The 23,488-nt window shown below is 45.1% G+C and overlaps 1 protein-coding gene across 7 annotated transcripts in view; it reads right to left on the reverse strand.

Annotated features, from left to right (window-relative positions):
• Positions 1 to 23,488, reverse strand: part of PLEKHA5 (pleckstrin homology domain containing A5) — a 93,738-nt gene that overhangs the window by 25,614 nt on the left and 44,636 nt on the right. For 5 of the 7 annotated variants that reach the window (XM_018562404.1, XM_018562403.1, XM_018562402.1 and 2 more), the window contains exons 2-10: positions 21,928 to 22,011; positions 20,315 to 20,432; positions 17,413 to 17,517; positions 14,737 to 14,809; positions 10,431 to 10,531; positions 10,081 to 10,196; positions 6,299 to 6,766; positions 4,874 to 5,348; positions 2,442 to 2,525 (exon numbers count right to left, since the gene is read on the reverse strand). In XM_018562404.1, coding sequence (XP_018417906.1) covers positions 2,442 to 2,525; positions 4,874 to 5,348; positions 6,299 to 6,766; positions 10,081 to 10,196; positions 10,431 to 10,531; positions 14,737 to 14,809; positions 17,413 to 17,517; positions 20,315 to 20,419 — 1,527 coding nt within the window. In that variant the 5' untranslated portion in view covers positions 20,420 to 20,432; positions 21,928 to 22,011. Of the gene's footprint in view, positions 1 to 2,441; positions 2,526 to 4,873; positions 5,349 to 6,298; positions 6,767 to 10,080; positions 10,197 to 10,430; positions 10,532 to 14,736; positions 14,810 to 17,412; positions 17,518 to 20,314; positions 20,433 to 21,927; positions 22,012 to 23,488 lie in introns of those variants that run through there. The other 2 variants (XM_018562399.1, XM_018562398.1) reach the window with 1 other exon arrangement.

Raw genomic sequence — 23,488 nt, forward strand, 5'->3', positions numbered from 1 at the left:
AGTGAAGGAATCCTGTGGAGTATAACAGTGCGAGACAATGCAGTAGCTCCCAGCAGCTGGAGAACGCCTCTATTAGTCCTCAAAAAGCAGCTAAAAGCTAATTGGCTGTCAGAGAATTCTGCACACTACTGCTTATTCCATCTAACATGTAGTTATAAACGTACATTTTTCAATCCTGATTACAGAGCTCAAATGTAACAGGTTAGCTTGTCCTGTAATATTGAAGCCGTCCTTTCCACTGCAGGGCCCCTCAGTTGAGAAACCTGAGATGACACCAATTTAAAAAGCCTCATAGACATATTAGCAGTCAGCAGCCACTGATTGGCTACCGGGCTCCAAGATATGCTGAGACCTGAACTAAGAAGAGGCTGTCTGTGAAGGTTCTCATTCATACAGGTCATGGTATATCTGTAAAAAATAAATCAAGGCAACTGGACTTGCTGTATTATCTTGAAGACGTTTCGCTGCGACTAGCTTTCTCAATTCAGAAATTGAGAAAGCTAGTTGGATGACCAGCGAAACGTATTCGAGAAAAATACAGCAAGTCCAGTTGCCTTATTTTTTTACGAGAGACTGGGAAGTTAGTATTACCACCACTAGATGGCGCTACAGAGTCATGTCCCATTACTGCACTGAGCAAAAGGAATGCCATGAAACCAATACATAATGGGTAAAAAAAACTGGCACTCACATGGGGATCCGGCATCCAGTACTTAATTTGTAAAAAGGCATAACAGCAGCAAACAAACAAATGCTTACATGTTTCAGCCCCCAAACTGGACCTTCAAGCAGCGGGAGATTAGAGAGTAGAGCTGCTCAATGTTTCTAAACTGCCAATTTATAATGCATTGGTATAGTAAGTAAAAGAAAAAACAGCGGCACATTTTATGCAGCACAGGGGTGAGCGCTTTACAAAATAACATCAGGCTCCACTTGCTTTGGGACTCCAAAGAAAGCAGAGTGCCATTCACTTCAAGCAATTAGTTTTTTTTTAAAAGCCTCAGTCATGTGACTGGCCTCTCCTCCATGCTTTGCCTGATGAAGGGGATCCCGTGTGACCCCGAAACGTTCGTTGCTTTTTTCTACTATGCTGCACGTCAATAAATAGACGTTTGCTTGCCAATTTGGGGTGCCGGTGTCTCTGTTTCTGGCCTCTCCTCCAATCACGTTGTTCTCTCTGCAGCTTTATCCAGAGAGAACTTCCCGGGGGTACCTTAGGCTCCACACTGTGGCTTGCATTTCTTAAATGACTCATATAATGCACGTTCTGGTGCGGAGTAACATTACGGTGTCCAGCAGGGAGCATATAGCGCTCTCTCTCCGATGATGTCCGCTATAAATTGCCATATCAACTGAGTGTGAAATTCGGACAAGATAATCCAAGAAGAGGCCACACTAGTTGTAGAATACGACTTGAAATACGGTTATGGCTCTTTTTTTATGGGTTGAGAATACCAGGGGACTCTTATCAAATTAGTGTAGGGATCTTTGAAGAGAAGGATTGTTTTAAGCCTGGGTGAATAAAAGTGCCTTGACTCTTTTAAAATCATCCAGGGAGGGTGCAGGCATTAGAATACCATCTTCAGTCAGTGTGCGCTCTGAATAGTCATTATTTATCTGAAACTGAATTCTACATTTGGCCGTTTCATATACAGATTAGGGTAGCATGTTAGCACTGGGGTCCACGGTTCAAATCCAAACCAGGACACTATCTGCATGGAGGTTGCATGCTCTCCCTGTGCTTGCATGGGTTTTCTCCCATGCTGGTGGGTTCGTTGTCTCCTGTCTAAATTGGCCCTAGTATGTGGGAAAGGGACCTTAGATTGTGAGCTCCCTGAGAACAGGGACTGATGTGAATGTACAAAATGTAAAACATTGCCGGGCACTATATAAATACCTGTAATTAATAAGGAGATTCTCCCTCTCAGTGTATAGAGCAGTGAAATCAGATGCTGAAATTACAGGGTAAACCATATATAGATTATATTCTGTCTTCTCCCCAGCATACTGATAGTATAATGACAATAGACAATCACCGGGCAGCTCCTCTGAGCAGGACGCAGTTATGGCTGCCCCCATGTACAGATGTTATCACAATCTGTACACCGGAGCTGTGTGTTGAAAATGCTCGCTGATCAGATTTGTTACATTAAGCCGATCACGTTCATAATAAGGAAGACTTGGGATTCCATTTATCTGGGTGTATATGTGTATAATTATGTCGGAGGTTTGCTCTGTCATTTATCCAGGCAGCCACACTAATAATTAGAATAGTCAGATATCCGATTCCTGACTCTCCTCAGGCAGCAGATATGAAGAGATGATTTGTGGCGTTCTCAGCGGGAGGCGAGGACTTTGTTAGAGGTTTTACAGAGGACTGCGGAAGGTTGAGCACAGAACACCAACTAAACGCTGTTATTACAGATAAATACACCACTCACAGTTTTGCCTTGAAGACCCTGCGGTGTTTCGGGTTGAAGAGCCAATCCCGCTGGCACTGACCTTCTGTCAGGAACGAGACCCAGCTGTAGAAACACAACATTTCCTTGTCAAAGTGACTGCCAACCCCACGCAGGAAAAGAAAAAACGAATCTGGGAGATTCGGGAGCAGCAAAAGTGAGGACGCTTCCATTTTATTTTTAGGAGAACATATTCAGAAAGATGGAAAAACTTTGCTTGCTTCACAGATTAGCAAAAATAGGATCTTTACACTGGCAGATCATTGCGTTACATTTGTTGATTTCACCTAAATGGTGTGCTGGTGACATCCTTTTGAAAACAAACACAAAAGCATTCAAAAAACTCCGGGCAAATAAAAAAAACTGTACCCTTACCTTAGGTCTACCCCCCGCACTGCAAGGGTTAAAGCAGTGGCGTCATAAAGGGGGTGCAGCCCGCACCCAGGTGACACCAAAATGACTGTCATTTTGGTGTCCCCCCCCTCTGAAAAGCCATGCACTCGGTCATGGACCGAGCACCCGACGCCCCTGGGTTAAAGTGCTATTAAAGCTTCACAGATATTTACACAAAATGCATATAACTAGATAAATCTTACTGCATGGAATGCTCTGTTTGCTCTGCAGATCGTCTTTTTTTTATTTTTTCCCCCCAGTGCTGCAGATGACCTCCCGAGGGGCTCCATTCTCTTGCTATAACCTATGGAGCCAGCCACTAGTGCACGCTCCTGTGCTCAAGACTACAAGCTTTTTGTCAGACGCTGCCCGTGCACCCACAGACCCCCCTCAGGCGATTGATAGGGGCTCAAATATATATCTCCAAAAGGTTTTTTTTTTGTTTCGTTTTTTAAACAAACTTTATGTAACATTTCTCAATGTGACAACTACACTGCTCCACAGTCTGTAAATTTTAAATAAAGTTTGTTAGAAAAAAAAACTGCCTTACAGAGATATACTGGAGCCTTTGTGTTTCCAATGACGGCGGGTGGGTGCAAAGGCAGCTTCTTACAAAAGCCTGTAGTCCCAAGCACGGGTGCACACACTGCAGGGTGGCTCCATAGGATGCAGCAAGAGAATGGAGCCGCCCTCAGAACGGAAGTCATCTGCAGCACCAGGGGAAAAATAAAAATAAAGACGATCTGCAGACCAAGCAGAGCATCTCATGCAGTAAGATGTATCTAGTTACATGCATTTCTTTTTACATGTGAAACTTTCACTTTTAGTGCTTATTTTGTCTAGGAGACTCAAAAAAATGGCTGATCCCAGCTTCCGTGGTGGTCAACGCTCCCCTCTCTCCCTCTTGGCGTCCTTACATCTAATGCAGGCAGACGTGATGACACCAGGGCCCAGGGAAGAAGAGGCTGCAGCCCAGAGGAAGCCAGGAGCAGGTAAGTGAATCTGCTTTATTCCAGCCTCCTAAACCAAACAGAGCAGGAATCCCTTGCAGTTCAGGTATAACCCATCTGCAAGGGTAAGTTTTTTTTATTTGCCTGGAGTTCTTCTTTCAGTAGACTGGTAATGTTCCATTAGTAGTGTTCTACTCAGCGGTACCCCTTTTTCCAGTGTTTACACAGCCCTGCACATCTGTCAGTCGTTGCACATCCAGTTGGCACTACCACAGGGAAATAAACATCATAAGAGATTGGGGTGGAGGCTGCAGCAAGACAGGGGGAAGACACATGGAGGGCAACTGAAACCTGCTGGAAGCTTGCATGCGGCCTGTTTATTCTGACTTTAGCCCCTCTTTCTGTGCACATGAGCAAAACTTTATGATGTGATGTTTACAAGAGACAGCTTTTCAGTTTCTGTCAGGTCTCCTATCTATTCCTTATTCAGTACAAATATTAGCCTGTCCGAACCCATTTTAATATCATAAACTGAATAGCAGTGGAGACGGAGGTTCATTCCTACAGTCTATCATGGGGCCCTTTGACGATGAGGGGCCCTTCTATCCAATTCATCTACGAGATCGGAATTAAAATGGCATCTTTTCATAGAAAATATCAGCTGTGACATCTTCATAAAAGGTGCTGTGAACAATCGGACCAATCCATTTACAGATTCAATTCGATTATTATTAAAGGCTCCCTTGTGCTTTTTTCTCTAACATTCTCCCAAGAATTTACTCCACCCTAAGCCTGGAGTAACATATTTTTTTAATATGGGGGAGGTTAGAAATAAAAACCTTTCCACAGATTGTCCTGTTCTGCCACACGTTTCCTTATTCAGGCCATAGAGTCATTATGTCCCAATTAAGGACATAATAACGGAAACACTTATTTGTACACATACCAGATTTCCTAAACTTCCGACCCGTCCTCCCATCACTTGTAAGTTGTGTATTACTCATTGCAGTGTGCTTCGGAGGTAACCTATTATACATATATTTATTGGCGGAAGGGTAGTATAAAGATTACCTTGCTGGTCTGAGGTTTGGGTCGGCGGTCTATTGTCAGGTCTCCGCGCTGAACTGGTGAAGATACCTCTGACCTGTAGGCCCGATGTGGAGAATACGTGTGATAACCAGAAATGGAGCCATGAGATGGGGATAGGGGAATAGAGTGCAGGGTCTGGTCGGAGATATGGACCATGGTTTTCGGGCTGGTCAAAGAAGAGTGCCGCCGCAGAGTCGTCTGCTTATTGTAAAACTGTCTCTGCTGCCATTCGTACAGCTGCCACATTGTATCATCACGGATGGACCTCCGCTTGTCATCCCCTGTGGCGCTTATAGGACCCATTGTTCGGTCATATCCCATCCCTGCTGTGCTACACACACTGTCTGGGCGCGTCTTCAGATTGCGTGGCAATGTCTTATAGCCTTCCGGATAGCGTGGAACAACCTGAGCCCGATAACTCGGCATATTTCTGGGCAACGTCTGATAGGACAAGATTCTGCAACGAAATAACACAGACGTTCAATCATGTAATCATGTCTCAATCAAGTCTACACCAACTGAGGACAATTTTCTGATGGAAGAACATAGTGAGACCTGAGCTCAAAGACCTTTGATCCCTCAAACCATGGCGGAGTATTGGTATTAAACTCTAGAAAACCTTCACATCTCAAAAAGTTCTGGATGTAGAGCAGCTCTAGATGTACAGTTAGATAAATGCCTCTATATTTAAACTCATTCTGGGCTATAAACCAGTGGTTCTGGAATGATACACAATTGCTCTACATTGGTGGTATATACATGTGAGAAACTAGCAGCTCCAGATTGGGTATATGGCTATATTTTTAGGTTGTATATGGTTATAAACCAGCGGCTCAGGATGTAGTTGGATATATGGCTCTATATTTAGGATATATCTGGCCATAAGCTAGCGGCTCAGGATGTACAGTGGGGTATATGGCTCTAAATTTAGGTTGTATATGGACTATAGACTGTCACAGTTGGATATATGGCTCTATATTTAGGTTGTACCTGGCTATAAACCAGCGGCTCGGGATGTACAGTGGGGTATATGGCTCTATATATTTAGGTTGTATATGGGCTATAGACTGTCACTGTTGGATATATGGCTCTATATTTAGGTTGTACCTGGCTATAAACCAGCGGCTCAGGATGTACAGTTGGGTATATGGCTCTATATATTTAGGTTGTATCTGGGCTACAGACTGCCAGTGTTGGATAAATGGCTCTGTATTTACGATGTATCTGGCTATAACCCAGCGGCCCTGGATTGACAAGTTGAACAAATGGCTCTATATTTAGTCTGTATTTGTGGTATAAACGAACAGCTCTGGATGGACAGTATTAGGTTCTGTCCACTGTACTGGAGAGAAGTACAAGTCCTTGTCTTCGGATTTGTGCCTAGAATAATAGTAATAGGTTTCTCACCCACTGGAGTCATCCTCGGGGCCCTTATCTCTCTGGGTCCGGATCCACTGTTCCAGCTGTTGCATGGAGTTGGTCCTCTGGATTATTCTGTCGGGCTCCCCATGTGACAAGTATGGCCTGTGGTTCAGGCGGGAGTCGGTCTCAGTGACATAGCCGTGGCTCTCTAGGACTCTGTTGTCCGGCCCATTAATATGAATGCTCTTGTAGTGCCCTGGGTTTGCGGCCAGAATGTCGTAGTCGGAGATACAGGACTGCAGTTTCACGCTGTTTATTTTGGTCAGAGGTCGATCTTGTCCATCTTTCTGGAAGCCATATTTCTCCGCCTCCCAAGTGCCTTTCTCCTCCCCCTTGCTGGAAATTTCTTTATTACGCTGGTTATTATTGGCCTCAGGCCGGATTAGCAACCTGTGATTGGCCACATGGTTTATTTCATGGGTGACCACGTGCTCTGATTTTGCTGCGTTCTCCCTAAACAAAGGAGGGGGAGACAAGATGATCAGTTGGCTCTTCTCTATTTATTAGGTTATTTTTTGATGACATACAACACCCAAAATTCATGGTAATCCATTATGTTCTACAAACATTTTCAGAACTTTCACCTTTTTTCACTAGTCCGTCACTTTTCATTACCCTTCTCTATTAGACTTAACACGTCTTATGTCACAACCGCACAAGCAGTGATCAGCGCAGCTCCATGATGGTCTCCAAATCACAGGTCTGGTCTGTCCAGACCTAATATAAAGCACTGTACATCAAAGGATGAGCGCTCACTGTTATACCTCATGTATCACTTCCCCCTCCCAACTCAGGGACAGGGCACTCCTTACCATCTTGTCTTGAATTGTGATTGTAATGTCTTCCTTATATTGTAAAGCACTGAGCAAACTGTTGGCGCTATATAAATCCTGTATAATAATAATAATACTGCTGAAAATCTTTTGAAAAAGTGCTAAGAAAGCATAAAGTGTGTAAGAGCGATTATCCTGTTGCTAAACATCGATTGCATTAAATTCTCAGCATATATGGGGCTTCATAGCTTTATAAACTGGCAATAAAAGTGTACAGCTAAAATCAAACACACAAGACAAGAAGGTCAAACAAACCAGTGCTGATGGTTTTTATATACAGACCCACAACCAATGACTCTCCATTCCTGCAGGCAACACTGCTTACCCCGACTCTCCGTTTCACACCCTTAAGACAACAGTGCTTACCCCGATTCTATACCCTACAGGCAACACTGCTTACCCCGATTCCCCATTCTGTACCCTACAGGCAACACTGCACTTTCCATTCTCTGTCATGCAGGTGACACTGCTCAACCTGATTCCGTTAGTCCTGCAGATTAACTAAATTCTTCATTCCTGCAGGCAATGCTGCTGACCACAGTTCTCTGTCCTGTGTCCTACAGGTGTCACTGCTTACCCTGACTGCCTGTTTCTATGCCCTTCAGGCAACACTGCTTACCTCTGAATTTTCTGTTCTGTTCTGTTTCCTGCAGGCCATACTGCTTATGTCAATTCTGAATTCTTTGTCCAGCAAGCAATGTTGCTTACCCTGACTCTTTGTTCTATATCCAGTAGGCCTGGTGAAACTGCTTCCTTTGGACTCTCCATTTTGTGCCCGCGAGGCAACACTGTTTACCCTTATTTTTGATTCTATGTCCTGCTGGCAACACTGCTTCCCCCAACTCTCGTTCTATGCTTTGCAGGCAAAACTGCTTTCCCTGATTCTACATTCTGTGTTCTGCAAGAAACACTGCTTTCCCTGACTCTCCGTTGTGTGCCTGCAAGCAACAATGCTTACCCTGACTCTCCATTCTGTGTCCTGCAGGCAACACTGTTTACCCCGATTCCCTGCTCTGTGTCCTGCAGGCAACACAGATAACCCTTATTTTTGGTTTTGTGTCCTGCTGGCAACACCACTTCTCCCAACTCTTGTTCTGTGCTTTGCAGGCAACACTGTTTACCCTGATTCTACATTCTGTGTCCTGCAAGAGACACTGCTTTCCCCGACTCTCAGTTCTGTGTCCTGCAAGAGACACTGCTTACCCAGACTGTCCGTTCTCTGTCCTGCAAGCAACACTGCTTACCCCGATTCCCTATTCTGTGTCCTGCAGGCAACACTGCTTACCCGGGCTCTGCGTTCCGTGCCCTATAACAGACGCTGCCTTTCCCCGACTCTGCATTCTGTACCCGGCAAGCAACACTGCTTGCCCAGATTCTCCATTCTGTGCCCTGCAAGCAACACTGCTTACCCTGATTCTCCATTCTGTGTCCTGCAGGTGACCCTTCTAAAAATCGACTCTTTTGGTAGGTCGGTGTAGATGTGCAGTTTTTAGGATTGTGCATATACAAGGAAAACTTAACGTCTCAGAAATTTGCACTCGGTATTTCCCTCATGTGGAATGCTAAAGATAGACTACAAACCTCAACTACCAATTCCGCATTTGCCATAGATTTGCACGAGATTCCTGTGGTCACTTTGTGTGATGTTTCATGGAATATATCTGCTGACTCCTCGAATGTGGCCAGTCCTCCAACGAGCAGAATTTCCTGACTATGTGTATAATTTACCAGCAGACTGCAGGAGGAAAATTGCAGCTTTGTGTTCCGATCACGGCGACATGTCCTGTGGTACTGCTCACATCTGGGAGCAAAAAGCACTCTCGCACACACAGACACAACGGCCAATCGGCAGAATCTGAACAAAAGTAGATGTCTGGAGCATCTGATGGGTTGTTATCAGTAACGGATCAGCTTTTATAAGCCAGCCCAAGACCCTGTACACTGTATCTATGTACACATTGTTGTGTTGTGTGTGTGTGTGTGTGTAACTATGCACACATTGTTTTGTGTTGTGTGTGCTTCTGCACTTTATTCTTGTTCTACTTTCAGCTTAAGCAAGCTAAATAAATTCCAGGTGCATCAATACAAAAGGTGTACACAGTCTTACAGTTGGTTTCCTGTAGAAAACAGCCACAGCCCGAGTAGAAAAGTCCATTCGCTGTCACCATGCTGCAAAGAAGGACCCTGTTGAAAAGCAGTGGTCTCTCTACAGAGGTTTGTCATGCCCCCCTGCTTAGTCAAGGCTATATCTCTCCAATCAGAAGCAAGCATGAGCTCTACTGATTGCAGGGCTATAGCTCTGACTCATCAACTGTGGTGTAGGACATCTGCAGAGAGACCACTGCTTCCACACAGAAAGCAAGGGTCATTCTTTGCAGCATGCTGGTAGAGGATAGGCTTCTCTATGTTACAAGAGGGGCTTTTCTGATATATCTAATGCTTTTTAAAGAAAACAAACTAAGACTTTAAACATCTTTGGTTATGATACAACTGGAATGCATTTAGCTGATATACTGAAAGTTCAGTTTGGTGAGTTTAATGCATTCTCTCTGCATATATTTTCCCCATTCCATCAGACAAAAAAAACCTGTTTAGCATTTCCTGTCCCGCAGACATTCCAGTATTACTTAGAAATGCATTAAAGTGTGTTAAAAACACACACAAAGCCGCACGACGCTTGCATTTTTGTGCGTTTAATTTATTCCTCTGGAGCTTCCTGATGTGCGTTACTCATAATGCAATAACGACAACGTTTTTTTAAAACTTACTAATGTGGACATGCCCCATTAAAATAATTGTTTCTTAGACGTCCTGCTGTGTATACGCATTACAGCGATGTGCTAAAGCCACAGGAAAGCCCAGGAAGGTATTTATCCCCCCACCCAGAACTCACCCCCTCCCGCCAGGACACCAGGAGAGATTTTAGCATTATACCGTTTGGTGGGCTCCGAGTGTACAAGTGACGCACCGATCATGGCCCTCATCCACAGCTCCATCTCTTTGCTGGTGTCGGTGCAGAAGTAGTACGTCCTCATGTTGGAGTGCGTCGCCTGGGGAATTAAACAAACGTGTACTTGGAACACAAGCATAAAACAGGAAGAGATATAAATGAATGAACGATAAAGGACTAAGGTTAAAGGACTTTATTTATTTAAAAATAATAATAATAATAATAATAATAATAATAATATGAATAAAAGGCAGCAGCCAATTAAAAGCTCTTATTACTAGAGACGGATAAAGTGAGGAACACCACAGGGTGTATTAATGATAGGTTTTCTTACCTTGAAGGCGTATGAGCGGTTTATATGGTCCTCCAGGGTAATCATAGATATCTGGAAGCTTGGAAGAAGAATACTCCCCAGGACGCCCTCTTCCTTCTCATCTGCCAAGTGATAAGACTGAATTAAATAAGTTACTGGAATAGAGCATATGAGCTGAATAATAACACGACGGAAAACGAAGATGGGAACGTATCAGCACAGCTTCTGAACATAATTCAGATGCCTATGTATAAGCAAGTCTGTATAGCGCTGGACGGTCAGGAATACGGCTTTGTATACAGACGCCGTTATCTGCAATCAACCATCAGAGGGACACGATAGACCAGTGGTTCTCAACCTGTGTAACCTCAGGACCCACATTTGTCCTTGGTCATTAAGTTGAGACCCAAGTCGTATTGCAATGGAACGCACGGCAGTGTGAGCTGCTGTGCTGGAGCTCCATTCATATGTACATTGCGTGCACAGCTCCCATGTGTGCCCCTAGAGTAGCTGGGAGCCAGAATGTGATGTCACTCCAGTCCAGGCACCTCTATAGGACATGCAAAGGAGCTACAGTATAAGCAATGTACATATGGATGGAGCTCCCTCGTAGCCATACCCCTAGCCCACCACACCTCAAGTCGACACTTGGAGCCGGGCAGCATATTTTGAATAACTGCTTGGTGTAAGAATGGACAGTGCTGGGCTAGGGGGAGGGTAGCGGGAGGCTGAGTAGCCTCTCACCTAGAAAAGTGGAAGGCATATGGCGACCCACTGAACAAGGGGTCGCGACCCACCAGTTGAGAACCAAGGCTATAGACTATAGCAACCTGGTGCCAGACCTGTGGCCCCTTGCTTGATTTTGTATGGCCCCTGGGCCCCAGCAGCCTGGGTTTTCCCTGCCTTGGGATAGGCTTAGATCCAGCAAAGGAAAATGATTCATTAGACCAGCTTTTACAAAGTAAATGGTTTGGTTTATTTCTTTAGCACTTTATTATGTTTTGTATTTTCGTATTGTTCTCTGACCTTTAATAAGTGATCTTCGTAAGACAAATATTAAATGTTGTGCCAGTAACTTTTAAGGAGGCTGTAGAGCACAAGTGTGGGGTGATTGATTGGCAAATGGGCTGTAATAACACTAATCTTTAACAATTTCTCTGTCATTCTGCATTCTGGAATTCAGCTTTTATATAAGGAGCTTCCCTGGTACGGTGTCTGCAGAGCACTCAGGCCTGTCTCTCTCCATAGAAGCTCCACACTGACAGATATGAACTGGAGGCAGGGAAGGGAGTGTGTCCCTCCTCTCAGGCATTCGGCTGTGCTTGGCTTTTGAATGGCAGGTAATCAAATTACTATTGACTTACACTATAAAAGTAAAGAATTGCAGAAAACTTGCAGCCAGCAAACTCAAGAGATTACATAGCTGGCTGTATGTGAAATACCTGGAAGGGGACATGCTGGAAATGTAGAAATGCAGATGACCCGGAGGAGCAGGCAGAGGGAACGTCAATGGTTCTCTGTAAACTCACTATTCTATTTCGTGCACACAGGCAATATAAAGTTGCTACTTGACTTCCAGGTCATCAGAAATCTGCTGCAGACATGACAAGAATTCTCTTCTCCTGACATGAGGAATCAATTTTCTGACAAAAAGCCATCACAGCCAGCGCGGGGCAGCCACTGGAAGGAGAAAATGCTGTACTTTCTGTATATATTTACTTTGTGGAGGCCAAGAGGGAATTCAGCCTCTGATGGAGCTCGATAACCTGAGGCAAGTACAGAGACTGACATTCAATTACTTCTCCGGAGTGTCAGCTCTCTGAGCGCTCGCCAAGTCACCTGACCGTCTACCCCCACCCCGCCAGCGATACTAAACTCAGGACAATTTAGAAAAATAAACTGCGTCCGCCATGGAGCTCCATCTCCGCCGGCGCGATGATAAACACTTGTGTTCGGCGGGGGATCAGTGTCCACCCTGCTGTGAGCGGAGCACAATCTGCTGAATTACAGCAAACGACACACGGAGCCGGCGATGGAGGACGTGTGTGCGGAATACAAAGCGACGATTCCAGAGGGGACAGAACTTTGTATCTTATATTAGGTATAAATCGCACAGATAATCCAGTACCACCAGGTAAAACCGCACAGAACTGCGGACCACCAAGCATAACCGCATAGAATAGGGGCCCACCAGGTAAAACTGCACAAAATGTGTGACTGGGGACCACCAGGTAAAACCGCATAGAACCGGGGATGGGGACCACCAGGCATAACCGCACAGAATAGGGGAACAGGGGGCCACCAGGTAAAACCGCACAGAATGTGGGACTGGGAGCCACCAGGTAAAACCGCACAGAATGTGGGACTGGGGCCCACCAGGTAAAACCGCACAGAATGTGGGACTGGGGCCCACCAGGTAAAACCGCACAGAATGTGGGACTGGGGCCCACCAGGTAAAACCGCACAGAATGTGGGACTGGGAGCCACCAGGTAAAACCGCACAGAATGTGGGACTGGGAGCCACCAGGTAAAACCGCACAGAATGTGGGACTGGGGCCCACCAGGTAAAACCGCACAGAACTGGGGACGGGGACTACCAGGCATAACTGCACAGAATAGGGGAACAGGGGGCCGACCAGGCAAAACAACAGAGATTGTGGGACTGGGGACCACCATGTAAAACTGCACAGAATAGGGGACCAATCGAATGGGGAGGAGACCAGGAACGACCAAATAAAGCTGAACAAAACAGGGGAGTGAGGACCATCTCATAGAATGGGGGGACCGGAGACAACCTGGTATAGCTGCACAGAATAGGGATTCAGGTATAAATGCAAAGAACCGAGGATCATTACACAGCTGACTTAGAAAGCAGATGGATTTATTGGCGGAATACTTGACTGATATGAACCACTCATAAGAACACTTCTGCTGAGAAACCGCCTCTACATGGCCAGTCTACAACTGCTGCGGTATCGCTTTGCCCTCTTTAAGATGGATTGTGACAGTTCTACCAGTTCAAAAAAGGCCTTTCTGATGCATTTGGCTGAAAATGTTCCTGTTATATTTATTCCACTCTAAATCAGATATAATCAGCCATTTCCAGTGGAGGAAGGTGGAGAAGAACTGATCTCTATTTCTTGGACATTGACTCTATCAAACTTAAACCAAATGGAGCAAATGTAAGTGAATTTACTGGCACTAAAACGCTCTAAATTATATCTACAAACAAATCTATAAAATGGAGCCACTCCTAATATACTCGGCTATTCCGACCAGTTTAATCCTTAAATTGGTTGGAGTACAATGAAGGAGACTATTCACCCCTGTATGACACTCTGATCTGACATCAGCACGCACACACATACACACAAACAAACAATCCGAGTCTGGCCAGACAGGACTATTATTGGGGACGATCAACGAGGAACTGACAAATATCCACAAAGAATAGGAACGAGTTATAAATTCATTTTTTTTCTGGCTCATAAGAGTCTGCGGAATAGTGATGAGGGTTGTTCATCAGAATTCACCGCCTCTCTGCCTTACACAAGCTCGCCACTTCTGATCTTCCCGAGTCAGAAAGTCATGAAATCCGCTTCATTTTTAATTCCACCAAGCCGCCGCTCCCTGTACCGCTGAGAAATGTGAGTGTTAATATCGGAGTCTCCTCTGCAGGGCTCGGCTTTTTATGGGGCTCGTCTACAGTTATAAAGTGAACAGGTCTCCTGTCAGGTAAATAAACTGCTCAGAGATCTCTGCACTTCTAAACAGACGAGAGCTGATCTGTCCACACTCACCTCAGAGCCACAAGACGGATGAGAGCTGATCTGTCCACACTCACCTCAGAGCCACAAGACGGATGAGAGCTGATCTGTCCACACTCACCTCAGAACCACAAGACAGATGAGAGCCGATATGTCAGCACCCACCTGAGAGCTACAAGACGGATGAGAGCTGATCTGTCCACACTCACCTCAGAACCACAAGACAGATGAGAGCCGATATGTCAGCACCCACCTGAGAGCTACAAGACGGATGAGAGCTGATCTGTCCACACTCACCTCAGAGCTACAAGACGGATGAGAGCCGATATGTCAGCACTCACCTCAGAGCTACAAGACGGATGAGAGCCAATAAAGTCTGCACTCACCTCAGAGCCACAAGATGGATGAGAGCTGATATATCTGCACTCACCTCAGAGCTACAAGACAGATGAGAGCCGATATGTCAGCACTCACCTCAGAGCTACAAGACAGATGAGAGCTGATATATCTGCACTCACCTCAGAGCTACAAGACAGATGAGTCGATATGTCTGCACTCACCTCGGTAATAAAACAGACACAAGTCTGACAGGATGAACCAGCGCTTCTTCCACAATTTCATCCCGGAATTCGCCTGGGAAAACACAAAATTACTCCATTACCATATGAACTTCACAATATATTTCACATATATAATAAGAGAGACAGCTTCTCAGAAAATGGCCTCTGCTACAGAGCAAACATGACGCAGAGTATAAAACACTCAAGGGTTAAAATGTAACTTTATCTAAGTTAAGAAATTCCATCAGTGATTAGAAGAGAAGGCAAAATCTCCCCATCCAAAGACAGGCTCCAATGAGAGGTACCAGAGGTGATCTCCTCTAACTCTGATGAGATTTACTCCCACTTCCTGTTGTGTCCCCAGCACAGAAAATCTCCCAGACAGCAATCACACGGAGACAGAGATCCGGAACTACGCCACCCAAAAGCAAGGTTTGGGCTGGAGTTCCACTTTAATACAAAGCAGACATGGCGTAGGGTATAGTTGAGGTATAGTTGAGGATTAAAGCAGACAAGGAAGTGATGTCACCTCTGCGTACTCTCAAGGGGGTTAATGGAGACACACTGAGCTGACGCATCCTCCGCAGATGGCGCGTGGTGATGCTTTCACTACTTCACTTTAATTAGCACCACATGCAGTTCAGTGTCGGCTTTTTGTAACACATCACGGAAGGTGTTTATCGAACCCTATCGCTACATGTTAATGACACCGCCGCATTAACTCCAACAGTGCCACATTATGGCACACAGTATGTGACTACATGACGGCTGAGGTATAGAGGGGTCTCAATTGCTGCTGCACGTTGTAACAATCCGGACCTGTTGCTCAGTAGGTGAGAACTTCATTCAAACACAAACACAGGGTGGAAATGCATCTCAACTGTCTTCCAAGGTATAGCTGCACAGAATAGGGATTCAGGTATAAATGCAAAGAACCGAGGATCATTACACAGCTGACTTAGAAAGCAGATGGATTTATTGGCGGAATACTTGACTGATATGAACCACTCATAAGAACACTTCTGCTGAGAAACCGCCTCTACATGGCCAGTCTACAACTGCTGCGGTATCGCTTTTTCCTCTTTAAGATGGATTGCGACAGTTCTACCAGTTCAAAAAAGGCCTTTCTGATGCATTTTGGCTGAAAATGTTCCTGTTATATTTATTCCACTCTAAATCAGATATAATCAGCCATTTCCAGTGGAGGAAGGTGGAGAAGAACTGATCTCTATTTCTTGGACATTGACTATCTCTATCAAACTTAAAGCAAATGGAAGTGAATTTACTGGCACTAAAACTCTCTAAATTATATCTACAAACAAATCTATAAAACTTATAATCTATAAAATCAATTGCTGCTGCACGTTGTTACAATCCTGTCCTGTTGCTCAGTAGGTGAGAACTTCATTCAAACACAAACACAAGGTGGAAATGCATCTCAACTGTCTTCCAAAATGTTAGCAGTGCTGTTCAGCCAGTCTTATGATACGCACAGCTCTGCCATGCTGAATGTCATAAGTTTTCTTGTGCCATTTGTTTTTTCACTGGACTGTAAAAGTAACACTGCTGAGACAATTCCATTGCTCTCTTCCTGTGAGCTGCCTGCAGCTCTGATATGGTGGTATGGGAGCAGCTAGGGTGGGGTTAATGCAGTTTAGCGGAGACAGGCTGTTTTAGAGGCGGAGATGTTAGCGTTCACTTGCAGATGGGATGAACATGTCCTTTAAGGAGATGAACCAGCAATAATATTAACAGGCACTGCACGTAGGAGACCAGGGTGTTCTGTCAGTTAATAACACAACCATGGTGCCCTGTCTGGGTACTCAGCAGTCTCCTTTTCCTGCCATCTTATGTCACCCACTCAACCAACCATGGTGCCCTGTCTGGGTAGTCAGCCGTCTCTTAGATTCCTGTCATCATACGTCATCCACTACCCCCAACCATGGTGCCCTGTCTGGGTAGTCAGCCGTCTCGTAGATTCCTGTCATCACACGTCATCCGCTACCCCAACCATGGTGCCCTGTCTGGGTACCCAGCCGGCTCTTACATTCCTGCCATCTTCTCTCACCCTTTTAACCAATCATGGTGCCCTGTCCGGGGTACTCAACCATCTTTTACATTCCTACCATCATAAGTCACCCTCAAAAACCAACCGTGGTGCACTGTCTTGGTACTCAGCAGTCTCTTACACTACCGCCATCATACATTACCCTCTTTCCCCAACCATGGTTTCCCCCTCTGGGTACTCAGCCATCTATTACATTCCGGTCATCATATGTCACCCGCTACCCCAACCATGACACCTTCTCTTGGCACTCAGCCCAACTATTATATTTCCGCCAACATATGTCTTCCTCTCTCCCAAAAATGGTGCCCTGCCTGGGTGCTCAGCCACTTCTTTCATTCCTGCCATCATATATAACCCTCTCCCTAACCATGGTACCCTGTCCGAGTATCTGGCGCCTCTTACACTCCCGCTATTTTATATCACCAGGCACCCCAACCATAGTGCCCTGCCTGGGTACTCAGCCACCTAACATTCCTGCCATCATAATGTAACTTCTCTCCCAACCATGACGCCTTGTCTGGGTACCCAGCCGTCTCTTACATTCCTGTCATTATATGTCACATGCTACCCCCGCAGCTCACAATCTATAGGAGAGACAATGCATATACCTTCTTGTAGAGCCAGCCACGCATAATCACCGGGGCATTGGGGTTCCTCTTTATTGAATTCGATCTCTTCCCAAAATTGTGGACTTTTCCAGAAGCTCTGGAGGACTGGAAGAGAAGAGACACATCATTAATCTATATACCCAAATATTATTATTATACAGGATTTATATAGCGCCAACAGTTTGCGCATCGCTTTACAATATAAGGAAGACATTACAATCACAATACAATTCCTGACAAGATGGTAAGGAGGGCCCTGCCCCTGAGGGCCTATAATTTACAATGGAAGAATCCCATTTCTGCCGTTTGACCCTCTATTACTCCAGAATGTCCACATTATGTCACATCTTCTTCACATACAAAAGTGACAGAATTACTCTAATATACTAATTGTCAACTTTGTTTATTTCATGACGGATATCACAGCGGCTGGAAGTAGGTGGAGGGTAGCGGCACTTCCAGTAAATATGGTTTTCATTTGGTTTGGTATGAATTGAAATCCAGAAAACATCCAGTATATGTAAACCTGAAATGGATGACATTCAGGTTACTCTTTGCACCGGGTATCAGGAACAATTGTCATGTTTTTTCCCTTTTTCATCTTTTGTTCCACCACCTCAATCATGCTGATCACCTGCAGCCACTTCCTATCTACATGCACCCAGCAATGGCATTTCTCAGCGTGTTAATGTTTTATAAATTCCATTTCCATGTACAGTTTGTAGTAACATATAAGTGGGGGCGGCCATATTCTCTCATAACTTTATCAGCCTAACAGTAATAATGATAGTGATTTACTGCTCTGCTTCTTCAGTGATTGTCTAATCAGGCTGCTTGAAGATTATATGATATGTAGGTGGCTTCTTGTGTAACATTTGTTGAGGGAGGCTGACCTCATTCTACACAGAGAGCAGCTGGATGGAAAAGTCACCAATCTTTATATGGAGTAAGAATGGAGATACGGAACATCAAACATGTAACAAATTACATAGAAAACTATTTTCAGGTAAAGGTTAAAATATTGAGAGTTAGAAGCAACACCCCAACAATGCGCTGTGCGTTCAGCTCTTCATAGGAGGAGGCGAGAAGAAATGAGGAGGTGGGAGAGAGGCAGCATATAGACAATATCAGGTACACCATATACCGAATCTGCCGGCAGGAGACGAGCTCTAATTATACGTCTCTCTGTTCTTTATAAAGAAATAATCTGCAGCGCAGGCAGCATGAAAGTGGGCGACAGAATAACAGAACTTCGAATGTAGGGCTGAATATCCAGAATAAAGGGGGATTAACCATCTGCGAGGCACACCGACACGTGCTGTCACCATGTACATACTGATCACCCGACCTCCAGATCCTATAGTGCCACGTGCCATCACTATGTACATACTAGGGATGCACAGATACTTTTCGAGTACCAGTGCAGATACTTGGCCTTTTCATGAGAACTACCAGGGTTGCAGCGGTTGCAGCTGGGACCTGGCTCTGGCACTCCACCACTGTCCTGAAATCATTAGTCTGTATTGTTTTAGAAAAACTGTCACATGATAATAAACAAAAATGTATCAGTACTCGTACTTGTAAGTACTCGGCAAGTACCCGTACTCGCAAAACTGGTATCTGTGCATCCCTTTATTTATAAAAACAAAATTGTACATTAAAACAGAGATGTACAAATCCCAGGAGCTCCGTGTGCTCCTTACAAATGACAGCCGCCTCCTAACTTTTGAATTTTTCTCTAGTGTAGTTTTGGAGCTCAAAAGTATCGGTACATGTACTCGTACCTGTACCGAGTACTGTACTTGGTATCTGTGCAACCCTAGTACATACTGATCACCCGACCTCCAGATCTTATACTGCCAGGTGCCCTCACCATGTACATACTGATCACCTGACCTCCAGATCCTATAGTGCCATCACTATGTACATACTGATCACCTAAACCGCCAGATCCTATACTGCCAAGTGCCGTCACCATGTACATACTGATCACCTGACCTCCAGATCCTATACTGCCAGGTAGATCAGATCACCTGAACTTCACATCTTGCACCACTGGGTTCTGTCACCATGTACATACTGATCACCAGAACCTATACTACCAGGTTCTGTAACCATGTACAAACTAATCACCTGACTTTTAGATCCTATACCACGAGGTAAAGACTGATCACCTGACTTTTAGATCCTATACCACCAGGTACAGACTGATCACCTGACTTTTAGATCTTATACCACCAGGTACAGACTGATCACCTAACTTTTAGATCCTATAACACCAGGTGCTGTCTCAACGTAGATACTAATTATCTGACCTCAATCTCCTATACTGCCAGGTCCGTTGACAATGTACATACTAATTACCTTACTTCCAGATCCTATACCAGGTGCCGTCTCCATGTATATAGTGATCATCTGACCTACGGTATATCTCCTATAGCGCCAGGAACCATAACCATGCACATATGGATCACCGGACTGCCAGATGCCATCACCATGTACATACTGATCACCTGACCTCCAGATCTTATACTGCAGGTGCCATCACCATGTACATACTGATCACCTGACCCCCAAAAACTATACCGTCAGGTCCCTTGACCATATACATATTGATCACCTCACCTCCATCTCCTATACCGCCAGATGCCATCACCATGTACGTACTGGTCACCTGGCCTCCTGGTATTTTCAGGTAATTAATGGAGCCCGTGTATTCCTCTAAGCACAGGTAACTATCGCTGTGAATTGTTCAGTACAAAAGCTTTAGTTACCATTACAATGAGAACCCAATGTGAGATAAAACTGAGCACTCTTCCCTTTACAGCATGCATTACATTTACAGCATAAAGTTCGTCAGGATGAGCCCCGAACCTTCCACCATTATTCAGCAAACACTGACCCGGCTGATGGGGCTGGAAGGGTTTCCCGTGGAGGTCTGAGCATTGCAGTTGGAAGTGTCACTCGTTACGCTAGTAGCCCGGCCCTTTGTTTCCTCAGAGGTCATGGTAGAGGGGGTCCTATGAATGACAGAAAGAAGAACATGAAAGACATGAAAGACATGAGAACAATCTCAGATGAGAAGACAACTCTTCGTAATCACATATAGAAGAGAATTGTACACGAAGAGTCAGAAGATTATCTCAGATATGTGACAGCAAAATATCCAACATGAACGGCATCTCTCAAGTCCTCTGAGCTCAGGCGGGGGGGCGAGCTGTGCTGGGAGCACCAATGTCAGTCTACATGATGGAGATGGTATGAAAGATGTCCTCATCTGAAGTGTACAGAAGAAACAAAGCTACAATGTGTCAGAAGGACCAACACACATCACAGGAATCTTGTTACAATGCATCAGGACCAGTCACAGGAATGGTGTCACAATGTATCAGGACCGGTCACAGGAATGGTGTCGCAATGTATGTGGACCATGTGACGGACTGAACCGTCACTGGTGCTGTTGGAGGAGCCTGAGGGCTAGCCTCCTTCCAACTGACTATGGACCCAGAACTATGGAGACCCCCCCTCGGACCTCTTGGGGTTACAATTAACCATTGTACCAGGTTTATGTGTGGGGGGATGTACTGTACATTTTCCCTGGCATTACATTTGGATGACCCTGTGTGTATTATAGGTACAGGCTGTGACTCCAGGAGCACTGAAGGGGGATAATTCTGGACATGAAACTGTTACAGTTTATTGGTCCCTTTGTTGTATTGTGTTGATGATGGGATTAGGATAGCTGATTCTAGGAGTAGCTGACTCCGGGTGTAGATGAGTAGATCACCCTATGATACACTCAGGAGATAATCCCATCACATGTGTCTCCTCCCTCCCTATTCATTCATTAAGGCATCGGGGAGGGGATGTCTGTTTGCATGCTTTTCATGTGTGATTGCGTTATGTGTTTAGACCCCCAGAGCTGTATATATACTGAGCTGGTCTTCAATAAAGCAGATCTTGGTCTAATGATTGAGTGGTTTAGCGTTCTGTCCTAAGATATTGGTTCTGTCCAATAATTAGGCAGGTTTGGGCTGATGACACTGGGATTCGGGTTCCAGCGGAGAGGAAGCTGTTTTTCTGGAAGGGTGTCACAATGTATCAGGACCGGTCACAGGAATGGTGTCACAATGTATCATGACCGGTCACAGGAATGGTGTCACAATGTATCAGGACCGGTCACAGGAATGGTGTCACAATGTATCAGGACCGGTCACAGGAATGGTGTCACAATGTAACAGGACCAGTCACAGGAATGTTGTCACCATGTATGAGGACCGGTCACAGTAATGTTGTCACAATGTATCAGGACCGGTCACAGGAATGGTGTCACAATGTATCAGGACCAGTCACAGTAATGTTGGCACAATGTATCAGGACCGGTCACAGTAATGTTGGCACAATGTATCAGGACCAGTCACAGTAATGTTGGCACAATGTATCAGGACCGGTCACAGTAATGTTGGCACAATGTATCAGGAGCGGTCACAGTAATGTGGTCACCATGATACTCACTGGTCGTTGACCACGAAGATGCAGTTGTCCTGGGAGGGCAGCCCTGTCACCGGGTGTTTACACGTCACTTTCCTCTCATTGTGGCTGCAAAATAAAAAGAAACCATCACAGGAGGTCCAGATATGAGACAGAAATAATTGACTTGTGATCAGAGGACTTTACAATGAGACCATCGGAGACTATTCTAGGACCGATCACAGATCATCGTCTGCTGCAAGAGGTGATTTCCGACTTCCTCAATGGCAGAAAACAGAAAATCACCTAGAACGCCACATCTCATCTACAGAAGAATCAGAACCATGGAATACTCCCAAATAACCAAGGAATCTGAATCTAAAAAGTGAACCTGATAAAAATCGGCGTCACCAACCATCCTGGATGTGCAGCCTGATCGGCTCTGGTCACTACGATCCTGAGTAACATGTCTCAGGACTGGGGATGTCACCTTTCTGTGCATCCAGGGACATGTTCACAGCGGCTCAGAAAAAGGGTCAAACCACCAGGCTGAGGAGTATTTGAACATTTCTTGTTATTTATCACATGACAGACGGTTAACCCCTGCAAGCCCACACTTTTTACGAATTGCTTCCTGACCGACAAATACTCTCATCACTCCCAACATCTCCCTCAATAGACACGTCATAGAACGTCACAGCCACGGAGGATGGAGCCATTATGAGCAAAGAAAATCTGGCTTTACAAATGCAACATTTATTTAATGAAAAAAAAGGCAAAAATCGCACAGAAAAGTTAAAATGCCACAGACATTCAGCTTTTGTGAATGGACCCCAATATTGTACAAACTCTGGCCCTCCAGCTGTGGTGCAACTACAAGTCCCATTGGGCGCTGCAAGACATGGACAGCCACAGGCATGACTCTCAGAGGCAAATACATGATGGGATTGGTGGTTCTGCCACAGTTGGAGGGTCAGAGTTTGCCTACTTTTGTTGTATTTGGCTGTCGTGTTCTGTACCCCAAATTTACAGCAAATATGGCTACTCCTCAGAAGGGAGCACCACAAATAGAACCGAGGTAAAAGGCAAGTGATCAGATGGCTGTGGGCAACCTTCTGGATCTACGTTCCTCAATTCCGCCCTCTCGTCACTTCCCATCAGACAATTCTCTCCGGATAAAAAGAAGATGGAGTATTTATATAAAGCCATCAGTGTACTCTGTAATTGACCAACTTTCACATCAGCCCGGACAGGACGGTCACAAAGAATTATTCACACCCCCTAGCAGGCGCTCGATGTCCAGGGGGGCTCAGTGCTGCAGCAGAATTACGACCGCTTATTAGAACGTCGTTAAATCCTATTTCACGTCTACAAGCTTCACACAAATCTCCAAAGCTCATAATAATTCTTAAATCTCTTTTTCCCCAAACTGAACTACTCGTTATCCCATCTCAGAGAGGAATTATGAGCTCAATCTGTCTGCAGGAATTTATCTCACACACCGAGCACCATTCACCGCAGATGGTATGGATGTTACCATTACACACATCCCTTAGAAGGCGGAGGAGGGAGACGCCGGTGGCCCCGTGATGGTAAACTGTGACCA

This window comes from Nanorana parkeri, unplaced genomic scaffold, assembly GCF_000935625.1.
Source record: "Nanorana parkeri isolate BGI_ZX_2015 unplaced genomic scaffold, ASM93562v1 scaffold576, whole genome shotgun sequence".
NCBI classification, from domain to species: domain Eukaryota; kingdom Metazoa; phylum Chordata; class Amphibia; order Anura; family Dicroglossidae; genus Nanorana; species Nanorana parkeri.